Source organism: Mauremys reevesii, linkage group 4, assembly GCF_016161935.1.
Source record: "Mauremys reevesii isolate NIE-2019 linkage group 4, ASM1616193v1, whole genome shotgun sequence".
NCBI classification, from domain to species: Eukaryota; Metazoa; Chordata; order Testudines; family Geoemydidae; genus Mauremys; species Mauremys reevesii.
Window position 1 is genome coordinate 133,392,022 of NC_052626.1, and position 14,476 is coordinate 133,406,497.

Genomic DNA, 14,476 nt, shown 5'->3' on the forward strand with positions numbered 1-14,476 from the left:
TTTAAAAATCTGGCCTCAGGTGTGTGGGACAAAGGCTGTTCCAGGGAGTCACAATCCCTTAGTACCCAGGTCCAGGTAGGGGAGGGCCTCCATAGTCCACCTTGAGGTGGTTTTATTGTTTGAACAGAAGTCCCTAAGGATACGCTCAATCACTAGGAACAGTGGGATCCAGGCTCCACCAGTCCAGAATAATTATAAAATATAATAATCGATTAATAATATTCTTCATGCAGGCATGTGTGGGATGCACAGAGTCCACCATATTTGACATTTCTAGAGCACCCTCCATCAAAGCACTGACCATACGATCCTCTGCAGTGGAGCAGTTTTGTACACCCGCTAGGGCTTGATTTGAGAAAGGAATTCCTCCTGCTTCGCACTCCAAAGAGGCCTTAAATCAGACAGAGAAAATATGTTAGCCAGGAATTTATGTTAAAGGGGGAAAATACTAGAGCCTGATTTAGGGGGGAGATAGTCAAAGGCCCAGCCTTAGGTGTAGTGACTTTCAATGGGAGGATGGCACCTAAATACCATGTATGCCCACGAGAGAAATGACTTGTTAAAGTAACACAATAAATTAGTGGCAGAGCAGGGCATAGAACCAAGGAGTCCAGATTGCTCTTCCCCTCAATTTACACTGCCTGTAGACTGCGGAGGTGGGCTTGTTTCAGAGGGTATTGTTCCCCTCAGTCCCTTCTCATAGGACTCCTTGTCTTGTCACTTATTTTCATCTGGCTACACACTCTAAGGCCGAGATCCTCAAAGATGATTGATTTTGATGGAAGTTAGGAGCCTAAATACCTTGGAAGATTTTGACCTAATTCCCTTTTTTCTAAAAAGGAAATGTGCAATGTGGGGAATTTAAAAAAAAAAACAAAAAACATCTGGATATGACACACTGGTTTTGAAATCCTCTGCAAAGTGCCCATATTGCAGAAGCAATGGTCATATCCCATATCTACAAATTTGTTGCAGTGGACTCCTGCCTGCTCTTAGGCTAGCATTTTCTCTGCCACCCAACAGCTCACGTGTTCCTCAACCCACCCTCATGAAACCTTCATCCTTTCTTCTCCTTGTGGCATGACCCAGCATGTTCTTTCCTGGAAGCTTACAATCCTGTATTGACTTGTATCCTGGTTTATCAGATTACCAGCATGGTCCTCCTGAGGAGATACATGCTTTGATTCCTCTCCTGCAGTGTTCCATTTCCTCCTTTCATTTATACTGGGAACAGCCCAGGTTTCTCTAGATGTTAAAGATCATGTTCTAGCAGGCAGGAACAATTAATGGCTCCTAATTAAATGGATTTTGAAAGAGTCTTTCATTTCAATAGGACTTTGCTAGCAAGACAAGCTGCACAAGTGCTGCCAGCATGTAAAACAGACAGACTGTGCAGGTCTCTGGCAGAGGTAGGTACGGTTTCCTCAAGAATGGTGTTTTGGGTTTGAGCCTATGTCCATTCCAGACACGGGGAAGCACTTCTCTATCTCAGTCTCTCCTTTGTCACATGGGTTCCCTTCCACACCTATTCTTCTCATAGGTTCAGTCTGTGCTTTCTACCTCTAGTTTATGGGAATTGATTTTGTATTTGGTGAAGGCTTTGTACATTTCACTGTAGTGAGATTACCCACTAGCATGATCCTTCTGTGCCAGGAGCTGTAGCAGTCTAGCTTGTTGCTTCGGATTTGTGGTTCCCAGTGGCCTATACCCTTGTGTTGTAGGTGTTGTTCTAATGCTGTGAGCTTGCTCCGCTGCTCAGGCTGTTAGATTTGTTGACACATGGGGGCAATCGTATGTGTGAAGATCAAGCTTTCATTTTCATTTAGTTTTTTTTCTTCAGTGCTTTGATTTGGCTTGAATCATTGTAACTATCTGATGACAAATCTGGGCCCTGAACTTCACTTCTTTACAACAGAGAGGGTTCAATTATATCGTCAGATAGTTTAATTGGATAGTTTTATCCATCTAGGTTGGGGGTTTCAAAAGAGCCTGAAGACAGTCAGGCATCCAACTCCTATTAAATTGTAAATGACCTTAGGTGCCTTTGAAAAATTAGTGGTTTCTTTACAGCACCTAGATCACAGAGCTATTTCTTGTAATGGGTTATACTGGTGCCGGTCAGACATTGCAATATTATTTTATTGTGGATGCCGGAGAATAGTTGTTCATGTTGTTTGAGGTCATCTCTGCTTCCGTGTATTGGGCTAATGAGTTCAGCTGGCTATCCTCCAGCAAAGTGTCTAGACTGGGAAGTTAAGTTAAATAACGTCAGAAGGGCTCCCCACACGTGTTCAGTGCTGCGTTTCAGCACTTGGTTTAATACAGTGGTTCTCAACCAGGGGCACATGTACCCCTGGGGGTACGCAGAGGTCTTCCAGGGGGTACATCAACTTATCTAGATATTTGCTTAGTTGTACAACAGGCTACATAAAAAGCACTAACGAACTCAGTACAAACTAAAATTTCATACGGACAATGACTCGTTTATACTGCTCTGTATACTATACACTGAAATGTAAGTGCAATATTTACATTCCAATTGATTTATTTTATAATTATATACTAAAAATGAGAAAGTCAGCAATTTTTCAGTACCAGTGTGCTGTGACACTGTATTTTAATGTCTGATTTTGTAAGCATGTAGTTTTTAAGTGAGGTGAAACTTGGGGGTACACAAGGCAAATCAGACTCCTGAAAGGGGTACAGTAGTCTGGAAAGGTTGAAAGCCAGTGCTTTAATATATTTATTATCTGGGCTATATGTTTCTCTGAACTGAGGTTTTTCCTTTAGGTCTTGCATTGTCCCAGTGTGTCTAGAGAAGGCTGGTCATTTTTTAAAGTGTCTTCCAGTGTAATTGCTTTCTAAGGGTCTCTCTTGTTCTTGAGTCATTTTCCCACCTAGTAGATTCCTTTGGTTACATCTCAGAAATGTTTTGACCCCATTCTCTCATCTGGATGGCTTGGCTAACAAAGCCAATCTTTGTATTGGTTTTGAATGTTGTCCCGGTTTGCTAGAAGGATCTGGAATCGAGCCCGCCTTCAGTTTGTGCTAATTTCTGCTTTCTCTGCGAGCCTGTTCTTTTCTGAAGCTGTGTATGTGATTTTCCATCCATGTACCAGGAGAGGGCACCACAAGGTCCCATCAATAAAACAGCCAGGCCGCTAAGCCAATAAATCAGTGGTGTGTAAGCAGAGCCCAGGGTTTCTTTATTACACCTTAGCCTCCTCTATGAATCCAGCTTCACAGCAAGCGACCAAAACAATCCTATCAGCCTTGGAAGAGAAAATCCCATACCCCATCCGTGGAGAAATCAACCCAATGCCCCTTGCTCTCCCTGGCCGTCAGCACCAGGGACGGGTTTAATAGCAGAAGTAAGCAGTCACTTTCCTGCTGCTTTGACTCACACATGAGCATCACGCAAGTTGCCCCAGTAGCAGCTGCTGTCTTATTCCATTAGAGCAAAACTCACCTTTATGCACAAGATCTATGACCCACCTACATCCACTGCGCGGACTTAAGGGAAGGAGAGGCCTTTTGTTGTGATTCCGCACTGGGCTAAATTTCACCCAATACGTGTTTTCTTGTGCCCTGTAAACCAGGTGTTGCATGCAGGGCTGTTCCCTAGCCAATCATTGGGTCCAGTCCTGCACCTCCTTACTACCAAGAGCCATGCGTACTGACACGAGCAGTCCCCTAGCAGCCTACTCACCCAAGTCAGCACTACACCCAGTAGTACAGGTTTGCAGGCTCAAGCCCTATGTTTCTCCCTTGCTCTGCCGCAGGGAGCGGGGTGGCGTGGACTACGCAGCGTGTAAGGTGCAGGAATTAGAAGGCAAGTCTGAACCGACACTACACTGTAGGAACATTCCAAAGTTCCAGCCTGTTTGGGGCGAAGCAGCCCGTAGGCTCTAGCTGTCAAGGCACTTTTGTAACAGCCTGAGCCATGTATCCGTATCTTCTGATGCCTAAATACCTTCAAACACCTGTCCCTCGATGGATTTTTTTTTAAGCGAAAGCATTTGTGTTACTGTAAGTGACATTCTCTCTTCTGTTGCTATGTGAAAGGTGCACAGAAACTATGAAAGGAACCAGTGCCGTCCGATGCAGGGGTGCTGGAACAATTTTTATAGTGGGGGAGCTGAGAGCCATTGAACCAAACTGTAAACCCTGCGTATGATGGAAACTACTTCAAGTCAGGAGGTGCTGCAGCCCCCCAGAACCCTTAGTTCCAGCATCTATAGTCCAATGCACAAGGCAAACACACAGACAGACTAGAGCGAAATCAGTTTTCCTCCAATCTCTGAGAACAACTGCAGGGATTGCTGTTAAAAATAACTCTTCTAGCTGAAAATGTTTAAGTGAGCAGGGTCTCTGTAAAAAAAAAGGGGAGTTTCAGGATGAAATATGTTCAAGAGGAGCTAGATTCTGCTCTCATTTACTGCAGCATAAATGCAAAGTAACTGCATCAAAGCCAATGGGGTTAGTGCAGATTTACTCTCCTGTACCAGAGATCAGAGTTTGACCCTGAAATGTTTTCATGGCATTTAAAAAAATTAATGATACAGGGGAAGCTGGCTGGTCACTCGGTGAAGGCAAGTGCTGTTTGTGGCTCTTCTATTGATTTGCTGGGAGGACGGCACGCAAATCACTACCTGGCTCTGTGCTCAGTTTTCCCTCTGTAAATAGGGGCCAAGCAATACTAAGCCACCTTGAAGGGATTTTGTGAGGATTCACTCATTAGTGCTCCTTCCTAGGCAACACAAAGGCACATTATACTGCAACAGAGGCTACATCCGGATAAAGCGTTTGGTCCGTACCCTAGCCCTTGCTGCATAGTGGGGTTATCCGATCATTAGCCTGGTCTTCCCCTCCCCTCCTTATTCATCACATCAGCAATGAGGCTCTTATCACATCATGCCAGTTCAGCTCCCAGCTTGGCTAACACGCCAGGGATCTCTAGAGCAGCATGGGGCCTGGGTCACTTGCTGGAGGATTGTCTGCAGCTTGAGGTCTTCAAACCACAATTTGAGGACTTCAGTAACTCAGACATAGGTTAGGGGTTTGTTACAGGAGTGGGTGGGTGAGATTCTGTGGCCTGCATTGTGCAGGAGGTCAGACTAGATGATCATAATGGTCCCTTCTGACCTTAAAGTCTAAGAGTCTATGAGCAGTGGTTCCCAAACTGGGGTTCGTGAACCCCCGGGGATTTGTGAAATGTTATAGGGGGTTCTCGGGAAAAAATTCCCTAATGGTGGACAGAGCTGTCCCTGCAGGCAGCACAGGGCCAGCAGCCTGGAGCCCCTGGACTTCCAAGAGCTCAGCAGATCAAAGCACGCATATCTATCACACTGAGGACATTTCAACTTTAAGACTCCTTATAAGAAATGGAAAGGGAGGTGGGTATTTTTTGCTGTTTTTTACATTAAATTGGCTGCTAGTGTTGTTCTTAAAATTATTATGAAAAACATGTTCAAGCTTTGTTGTAACGTGCGTTGTTTGCCTGGACTGCTCAAGACCTGAATGCTTGTGTAGGAGGAACTCTTTGAGTTGGCTTCTTCAATCCCTTCGTGCTGTTTCACATCTGATACTCCTTGATGAAACACAGGAGCCTTGTCTTAGAACAGGCTTATTCAAAGAGATACGAGCTACGAAAGTGAGATCTTGGAAGAGTGTTGCCGTTTTCATAATGTAATAAAAATACTGTAATGATAAATAATAGTGTGTAATAAGCATGGCACAAAAACAAATTGTATATTTCCAAGATCACTGCTTTTATCATTGATACTCAAGTAAAGAAGAAAATCCCCGGAAATGTTCATTTTTAGGAGGGGGGTTGCGAGACTTGACATTTCAGTGAAAGGGGTTCACGGGTTGTTAAGTTTGGGAACCACTGCTCTAGAACTATAAGCAGGACTATTTACTGCCTGAGCTACAGAGCCTGGCCCGTTCAGCTACAGTATTTCAGAAGCACCTGTCATCCTGCTGCTTAAGGGTCAGAGTGTGACCTGCTGTACATGCCACTCCAGGAGTGAAGGGCATCATGCATCTCAGCATGAGTCCATGCTGGAGACTGTAATAGACGCATGTCCTCTGTGGATTGAGCACAAAGGGGGAGAAATAACACACAGTGGTCCATGGGTTACATTAGGCTCCCATTCTGCAAGTTGTTCCATGTGGACAGATATGCCTGCAGTCTCATCGAGTCCCACTGCCTTACTCTGGCTGCTTCTCAGGACAGGGACTGTGTCACTGTATTTGCCAATGATACTCCTAGCACACTTGGAATGCTGTAGGAATTAGCGGCTCGTCAGCAGCTGTGCAGGGCTGCAGCCTGCCTGCTACATTTCAGATGTCTCACCCGCAGCACAGTCTTGGTTCTGTGTGCGTACAGCTGTGAGCTGCTCACTTACCAGCAAGGGATGCAGTTTGCAGAAGTGAAGAGAGTCAGGAAACAGGTTGGGGGCAGAGGGAAATACAGTATTCTTGCAGTAGAACTCATGCAATAGCACCATCTGCTGGTGCAGCTAGAGATAGTACAGACGCCCGGCTCAGCTATGTTCTCCTCCTAACAGTGCAATTCTAACAGTCTCGTTAAACAGGGATACCAATAGCACAGGGAGCAGCACAGGAACTAGAGACAGAGCGAAGTGTTTGGTGGGGGAGCAGGAGAGGACATTGTGAGGAGGGAGGAAAGGATCAGAAATTATTATTGGATCCGATTAATTGCCAAGCCTGGGCTGGCTTCCATGGACTCTGACCCAGAGCCAGGGAAAAGTCTGCCAGGAAGGGAGGCAGTGGTGACATAAGTTGATGGCAACTTCTTCTGTAGGGAAAACTGGGGGTGGAGCACAGCTTGGCAATATAGCAGTCCAAAACATGGGAGGCACAGGCATCATCAACCCATCCCACGTGTTGTTTTGAACACCATTACTACTGCTGAATGAATACTAACAGTCATCTAGTTTGCTCCTTAGGACAGAGGATGCCCTGCTCTCCACTTGGCCAGTGCGCTTCTGTGGGCTTGGCTTGTGGCCCATATTGCACTCCGAGCCACCATGGATTGATGTGCAGCAGGGCGAGAGCTCTTCCTCCCCAAATGAGCTCAGCCCTTGTAATGTCTTCCTGGTGCTGGTGGAAAGGAAAGGAGAGGGACATTTCACTGGAGGGTAGTCTTCATTCATCCGGTCTCCTCCTTCCCTTGCTGCCTTCTGCTTCCCCACATCTTCCAGCACAATCAGGCCACACAAAGAAGGGCAATAGGAGTGTGGGGGTGAGATGTGGGGCCCTGCTTTATCCATCCCACCAGTGTTCAGGGTGGGGTGGCCCATCTCTCATGAAAAATGTTCTCAGCCGTGCAGTTAACTTAACGACACACACAGTGATCCAACATAAAAGTTTTTTATTTCCCTCCTTAATAAACTTTATAATATCCCTCCCCTTACACTGTACAAAATATTTACTTCGCTAAATAAATAAGACAGGACCATATTGCAGACAGTGTATCTTCCTGAAAGAAAACAGCATCAAAACATCCTTCCCTAGACAAGGGATTCACAATGATGCATTCTTATGCATTAGAAAAGAAAGACCCAACCCTCCCTTTACAGTCCTCTCCACTGACCCAACAGAATTGAACCTGTTCCCTTTAAATACCCCTGGGGCAACCAGGAAGGGAGAGGCATAATATGATTCCTCAATGGAGAGGGGATGGATCTACCACCCAAACCCAGCAGAGTTCCCAGGAACTGCCCTTTCCTTTACGGACCTTACGCCAGTGGTTGAAGGTTGGAGGGTGTAATTTGCATCCTAGAGAGATTTTTACATCTACACACAAGTTACTTCAGCAACAGGTTGGAGGCTCCAAGAGCTCAGGCTCCTGCCTGAATGTCTACACTGCAATTTTTTGCCCCACCGCCCAAGTCCCACGAGCCTGAATCAGCTCTTTTATCCACGTAGATGCACCCTGTATGTGCTGATTATCCGGGCACAAGCTGTGGTCTTTGCATTTGCTTAGAAACAGCAGTTTTCCTACTAGAGGTGGGCCTGAGACAATTTGGGCCTGACCTTGCAGAGGGGCCAGGGATGTTTGGAGCTGAAGCCATGGCTAGCTCTTGGCATGCACTCCTCTCCCCCACCCCCACCCACTCACCCTGCCACCTCTTGGCACGCAGCCCAGCAGGGAAACTGAGGAAAAGGGAGCTGCTCAACTCCATGCTCTGCATGGGGGAAATCTGGACGCCCTTGCTGGCAAGTCGGACATTAAATAGCTTCTCCCTCTGAGATACCCACTGGGCTGAAGAGGGAGAGGGCAACTTCTTAGCTTATTGACTATGAAGAAACCCCACCAGAGTGCCACCACCACCTTCCCTCCTTTGCCACTAGTGATGGGAAAGCCTCTACCAGGCTGAGACAGATAAAGCCCTGCCACCGTTGCGGCAGTTCCCAGAGCCTGCTGCGTCTTCCCAGCTGAAATGGAGAGCTCAGGAGACCGCTCAGGTCAGAACTGGGGCAACTGGAGCCCCGCCTTGAACTAGGTGGTGCAGATACAAATGAAAGTTAGCTGGGGAGTCAGAAGTTCGATTGCTCAACTCTCTTTTCAAACACAAACACAAACACAGCCACCTCCCCTGCCATCATATCTCGGCTACAAGCAAACTGACTAGGCTCCTTTTGCACACAGGGTCTGCCCCCTCCTGGGACTGGCCAGATCAGGGCATGACAATAGAGACAAAGGCTAGAGTTTACACTGGGATTTGGGTGCCCCATTCCCTCTGAAAATCTCAGCCTATGTTTAATCAGGGGCAAAGGAGAGGCTCTGGTTCAGGATCTGTGTGTTTATTGTTCTAGGCGGTGCCTGCCTGATACCTGGACATATTACAAGCAGACCTTCACTTCTCCTCCATCCCATCACTTTTCCATGCATCTTTCAGATGAGTGGCCAAGAGGTCCCGAGCGCTCACGGACCATTATTTTCAAACCTGAGTGCCCAAAGTTAGGCCCTTAAATTCATATTTAGTACTTAAATAAGTGGTTTGCAGAGGTGCTGAGCCCCCAGCAGCTCCCAGTGACTTTAAAGGGTGTTCAGTGCTTTTGAAAAACCAGGACACTTATTTAGGTACCGAAGAATGGACTTGGTTTGAATATCTTCATCAGTGGTTATTACAGAGTTTGGTAATTAGGCCTGGCATCCTGAACAAATGCCATCTTAGGTAAATACATTGTGCCTCCTTAAGATTCCCCCCTGCTCCTTTCTGCTATACAATGTAAAGGGGTTTTCCTTACATAGTAAATAACTTCCCATCTGCAACCCACATGTAATTGCTTATTGCAAGGGCGGGTTACTTCAGCCTCTAATACATGATTAAAACACACATCATTATATTTAACATGATGACACACCAGTCTGAGATAGGTGCTGTGTCCCGTCTACTTCATCTAAAAAACAGTGGATGGGATTTTGTTTTGGGTGGGGAGGGAGATGGAAGGAAATTAGAAGGGTGCTTTCCAGCCACTGTCCCTTCCCCCAGAAAATTCTATCGATGGACTCAGAAGACGTAACCTTTTGGACCCAGAACACAGATTTCTACTCAGCGAGCTGGAGATTAATCGCCACGAGCCCAGCCAGCAGCAGAGGCTCTTATACGCACATCCAGAGTGGTACATTCCAGAAGCGTGCATGGGGGAGAATCCAACCCTCCCCCCCCCCCATGAGCTCATTGGGAAGGTTCTCCCTAGAGCTGGAAAACAGTGACTTGGGGTTGGCTTGGCAGTGAGGGATCTAGGTTAAAGCTAAAGAGACTGGGAGGGCTGGAAGCCAAAGTCCTCTATTGGCATATGGGGCACTGTGAACCCATTTCCCACACCATCAGCCCCATGGCTCTGCTTGACATGGGAAAGCTCCACACTAGCTCTTGCCTGGCTGCTGGCCCTTGTGTCTGCCCTTCCCTCTTCTCCCCCTCCTGCGGAATGGGGGCATTGATCCCATGGGTGGGCGGGTGGCTTATTGAGTTGGCTCCTTGGGCCAGGCCTTGTCTGGGCTAGCGGGATTCTTATTTAAAAAGTTTGCTGGTGGGGCAGTTCCCCGGGGGAAGAACGATAGCAAGAGGCAGGGGAAGACAGTCCCATTGTGAATGGAAAAAAACAGAAGAAGCAAGGATTTTAAAAACCAGTAGTTTCAGAGGCCCGAATAGTAATTTGGTTTTCAATGGGAGTTAGGCCCCAACTGGCATTTCTGCTTTTGATAATTTCCCCAAGGTCTAATGGGTTTGTGAAGTTAAAATGGGAGGTGCAATTTAATCACTGAAGACTTTGTAGGTGTGTTTACGCTGCAGTGTAAGCCCAGGATCTGAACTCAGGCACAAGCCTCCCCCCCCCCCATTCCCCATACACACAAATTGTGCTAACCCAGAGCTCAGACCCAGCGTCCCAGAACCACATGGGGATGGAGGGTCCAAGCCTGAGTCAAGCTGGACACTGGGTTCAAGCCCTATTGTTTTGCAGTGTAGATACAACTTCCCTGGACGCATGCTCTGGAAGTCTGCTGAAAATATCTCACAATGCCACAGCCTGGACTTTCTTTGGGCTCTGGACAGTCAAGTTTTCCAACACTGCACCACAAACAAAGGGCTAGAGCAACCACATACAGGAGCGGCGCCAGGGTTTCTGGCGCCCAAGGCAGAATTCAGGGGGCAGCATTTTGTGCGCTCCCCACGGGGCGCGCGGGAGCTTCCAGTTCCACTCCCATCACGTAGCCGAAGAAGGACCCTCCGCCGAAATGCCGCAGGCAACAGCGGCAGTCATTGAGCTGCTCAATTGCCTGCCGCTGTTTTCCGCAGCGCAACAGGAGCGGAACCGGAAGCTCCCGTGCGCCCCATGGGGAGTGCACAAAATGCCGCCCCCTGAATCCTGGCGCCCTAGGCGACTGCCTAGTGTCGCCTAATGGAAGCACCGGCCCTGACCACATGTTGGTAGGGCGTGAGGAAGTCTGGTCCATGGGTGGTTGAATTTGGGTGCACATAATACAGTGCAGATGCTGGAGTCCCAGGTTGGGACCCAGAGTTCAATGGTTCCTAAGCTGGGCTTCCAAATGAGCACAGACACTCAAGCCCTAGGTTTAACAAACCCCCAGTTTGCTAACTCAAGTTCTACTACCCCTGGCTTGCGTTGCAGTAAAGAGACCCCATGTTTCCATAAGGGTGACTCATGGTGGGTGGGATATAATTGACCTGGGAATATCCTCTTAGCTAGGAACGATCTCTGCAGCAGCAGGATTTCAGAATCCAGGACAGCTCTGCCATCAATTCATGGCAGCAAGAGCAGGACCAGATCAGTGGAAAGGTCATTCTTGGCTTCTTCCCTTTGAAAAGCAGAAAGATGGCCCTACAGGGGAGTAGAACCCAGGACATGCTACAGGGTCGCCTCTCGAGCCTGCTCCAGCTTACTCTCCTGTCGGAGGGAATGACTGCACCCTATTGGCATCAAGGCTATTCCCGAGTGGAGGGGAACGGGCATCAAGGGGACCCAACGTGGGTGGAGAAGACAGAGAATGTGAGGAACAAGAGATTTGAAATGGAGGAAGCACCTCATGAGGTGGGGAGGGAGAGGGGCAGGCAGAGCCATGTGGGATGAATAAGGACAAGGAAGGGATGGCAAGGCTAGGCACCAGCAGGGGTTTATGCAGCGGAAAAGGCTCCTGCACACCCTTCAAAGGGCAGGGTATATGTGCCTGCTCACACCATCAGTGAACGTGGCCCGAAGACAGGGCAGCACGTCCAATTATTAAGCCATGCAACAGGGCAGCCTGGACAGGATCTCGCCCAAGGGCTTAGTGCATCTCCTACATGGAAAGGACTTCAGAGCAGTAACCTGGGACAGGGTGTCCCGTTAACATGCCTCAGGCAGGGGGACAAAGGATAAGTGCTTCCAGCCCCTGCAGGATACAGAGGATGCCAGACCCTGCACATTCCACTGGGGAATATTGCACTTGAATACAGGGTAATGTTCAGGCTGATGAGGTCTGAGCAGTGCCATAAAAACAGGGTCTTGGAGCCTTGTTAAATCAACTCTGCCTACTGCCTCTAACCAGGCCATTTTATAAGGCTACTGCAAATAGGTTTCAGGCACTTTTGGTGCCCAGAGCAGCCAGCCAGTTCTGCAGGGCAGTCTGGAGTACACTAACACCGAGCGGTCGCTTAGTGTGGTGCTCACCAGAGCAATGGGATTACCAGCCCTGGACAGAGCCAGGCTCTGCCCATGCACTTCCAGCACCCCTGTGCCATGCAGGACTGTGTCCATACAGCTCTGCCAATGCACCCGCGTCCTGACCTGCAATACCCCATTCCAACCCTGGATGTCTTCCCCCCCCCAGCTCTGTCAATGCAGCACCCTCCCACCTGTCCCCCAAATATTCCAGTCCACAGCGGCCACCAGTCAGCGAAAGGATTTACACTTTTGAAGCAAGGTGAGGCCTGCCAGAGCAAGGCAGGATTTAAGCTTCTCTCTCCAGGAATGAGAGGAGGAGCACTCTCCCTCCAGGATAAAACTGCGGAATTGCACAGAAATTTAACCCTGTGACTGACGGGAAACTCTTCTCCTGTCACCTCACTGATACCCTCTGGGCAACACTGCTCTTAGACAAAAGCAGCACGGGGCAAGCTCTGATGGTGGGAGATAGAACAGCCTGGTGCCCTCCCTAATACACCCGCGCTTAGCCCAACAGCCTCTCCCCAGCCACATGCCCCACAGAAACAGCATGAGAGACAGAAAGGAGGTGTGCACAACGTGCAGCCTGCCATAGTATACAGTGTCAAGGCACGTGTACACGTACCCTGTTTTACACCGAACACTTGGCCATATCGCTTTTATCAAAGACGACTTTGGTTGCAAAGTAAATAGCCACCAACCCGAGGCCGGTGGCGAACACCATGTAGGCAGTCACCGACTGTGTAAACTGGACGATCGAGCCCATGACGAGGGACGGGACCACCTGAGAAAGGAGGAAAGCGCTGTCTAAAATAGCCAGGTCCAGGCAGATCCCTCGACCGGGCGCTGCAGGGTCTGCGTCTCCCACCCTCATCATGAGCGAGACCTCGCAGGGGGAGCCGACGCACAGGGCCGAGCTGGCAGCCGGAAGAGAGGAGGAGAAGAGGCCCCCAGCATGGCCATTCTGGTAGGTCAGCTTCTGGCTGGAGAGGGGGCCTTTGGGGAAGCCTGATTTCTTGTCCAGCTGAGCAGCAACTTCCTTTTCTTTGCTTTTGTACTTATGCAAAAAAACCTGAGACACAAAATAAAGAGAGAGGGAAGGTGAGAAACTGCAGGGGGTGGGGCCAGGAGAGCAGTGCCATTAGCTAGAGCCAGCCCAGCGCCCAAGCGGCCTTTCCCAGGGGCGGGGGGGCGGGGGGGTGGCTGGGCCGGTTGCATGCCTGCGGACCTGCAGCCGGAGCCCGGAGGAGGACCCCGGACAACCCGCCCTGCCGCTGCGACGTTCGCGAGCCGGTTCGCCCCGGCTCGGCTGACCCTCCCTGCAGGCATGACTGGCAGACCGCGCTCAGCCCGCCGACGACACCAGCGCCCGCCCGCTGCCGGGAGTCCAGAGAGCAGCCGCGGACAGAGGGACTCTCCGCAGTCATGGCCAGTCGAGGTCTCCGCTGCTGCCGGGGGGCGCCCGGGCCCCCGGCATTGCGGGGGGCCAAATTTGTAGAGCCGCCCCTGGCTAGAGCAGTGCAGAGCTGGAGCGATACACCCCTAGGCCTGGCAAAACTCCCCCCTGGCTTCAAATTGTTCCAGTCCCATGAAAATCCTCAGGTCAGGTTTGGCTAAAGGCTGGGGACATTTGCAGCAAGTCTGGGGCGAGTTTGATGGTTTCCAGCAGCGTGGGTAGGATTGGCAGGAACTTCTTTGTTAGGCTTCACATTCAAGGTGATCCTGACCTGCTGCGGTAACTTGGCTCGAAGTGGCACCTTTGTGTGTTTGCTTCATGCATCACCAACGCTGGGGAGCATTTCAACCCAAAGCCAAACAAGGCTCTGCCATTTGGGGCAGTTTTGCTCTGAGCCTTTTGAGAGTCGTCTGATCACTGGACTCTCAGAGAAGCAGGCGGTGCAAACCCATAACTGACCCAATTCTCTTCTCTCTCAAAGCACAACTCCATGAACTTCAATGGCCCAACTCCCAGCACACACTGGTGTGAGGGGAGAATCCTGCCCCAAATACTTCCCCCTGAATCCCTCTAAATAGAAAGTGCTCCATTACCTAGGGAGCACGACCAAAGCCCTCCCCACCCTCATGCCACTGCAGCCAGGCCAGGGATGAACTTGGTCTAATGAGGGAGTGATACCATCACCCAGGGCTACAGGGATCGTCTGGGGTGGGTGCAGTTTGTTAAAAGGCAAAGAGCAGTACCGCCGAAGCAGCTGATCTAAGGGACTCAACGCCCCCCTGCTTCAGGACACATGAGTTGCTCACAACCAACCCTTGC

At 49.4% G+C, this 14,476-nt stretch overlaps 1 protein-coding gene across 5 annotated transcripts in view; it reads right to left on the bottom strand.

The window, feature by feature from the left end:
- Positions 1 to 10,896: 10,896 nt before the first annotated feature.
- SLC45A3 (solute carrier family 45 member 3) overlaps positions 10,897 to 14,476 on the bottom strand; it is a 38,077-nt gene continuing 34,497 nt past the window's right edge. For 4 of the 5 annotated variants that reach the window (XM_039538374.1, XM_039538377.1, XM_039538375.1 and 1 more), the window contains exon 5: positions 12,833 to 13,273. In XM_039538374.1, the coding sequence (XP_039394308.1) occupies positions 12,833 to 13,273 (441 nt within the window). Of the gene's footprint in view, positions 13,274 to 14,476 lie in introns of all 5 variants that reach the window. The other variant, XM_039538378.1, reaches the window with a different exon arrangement.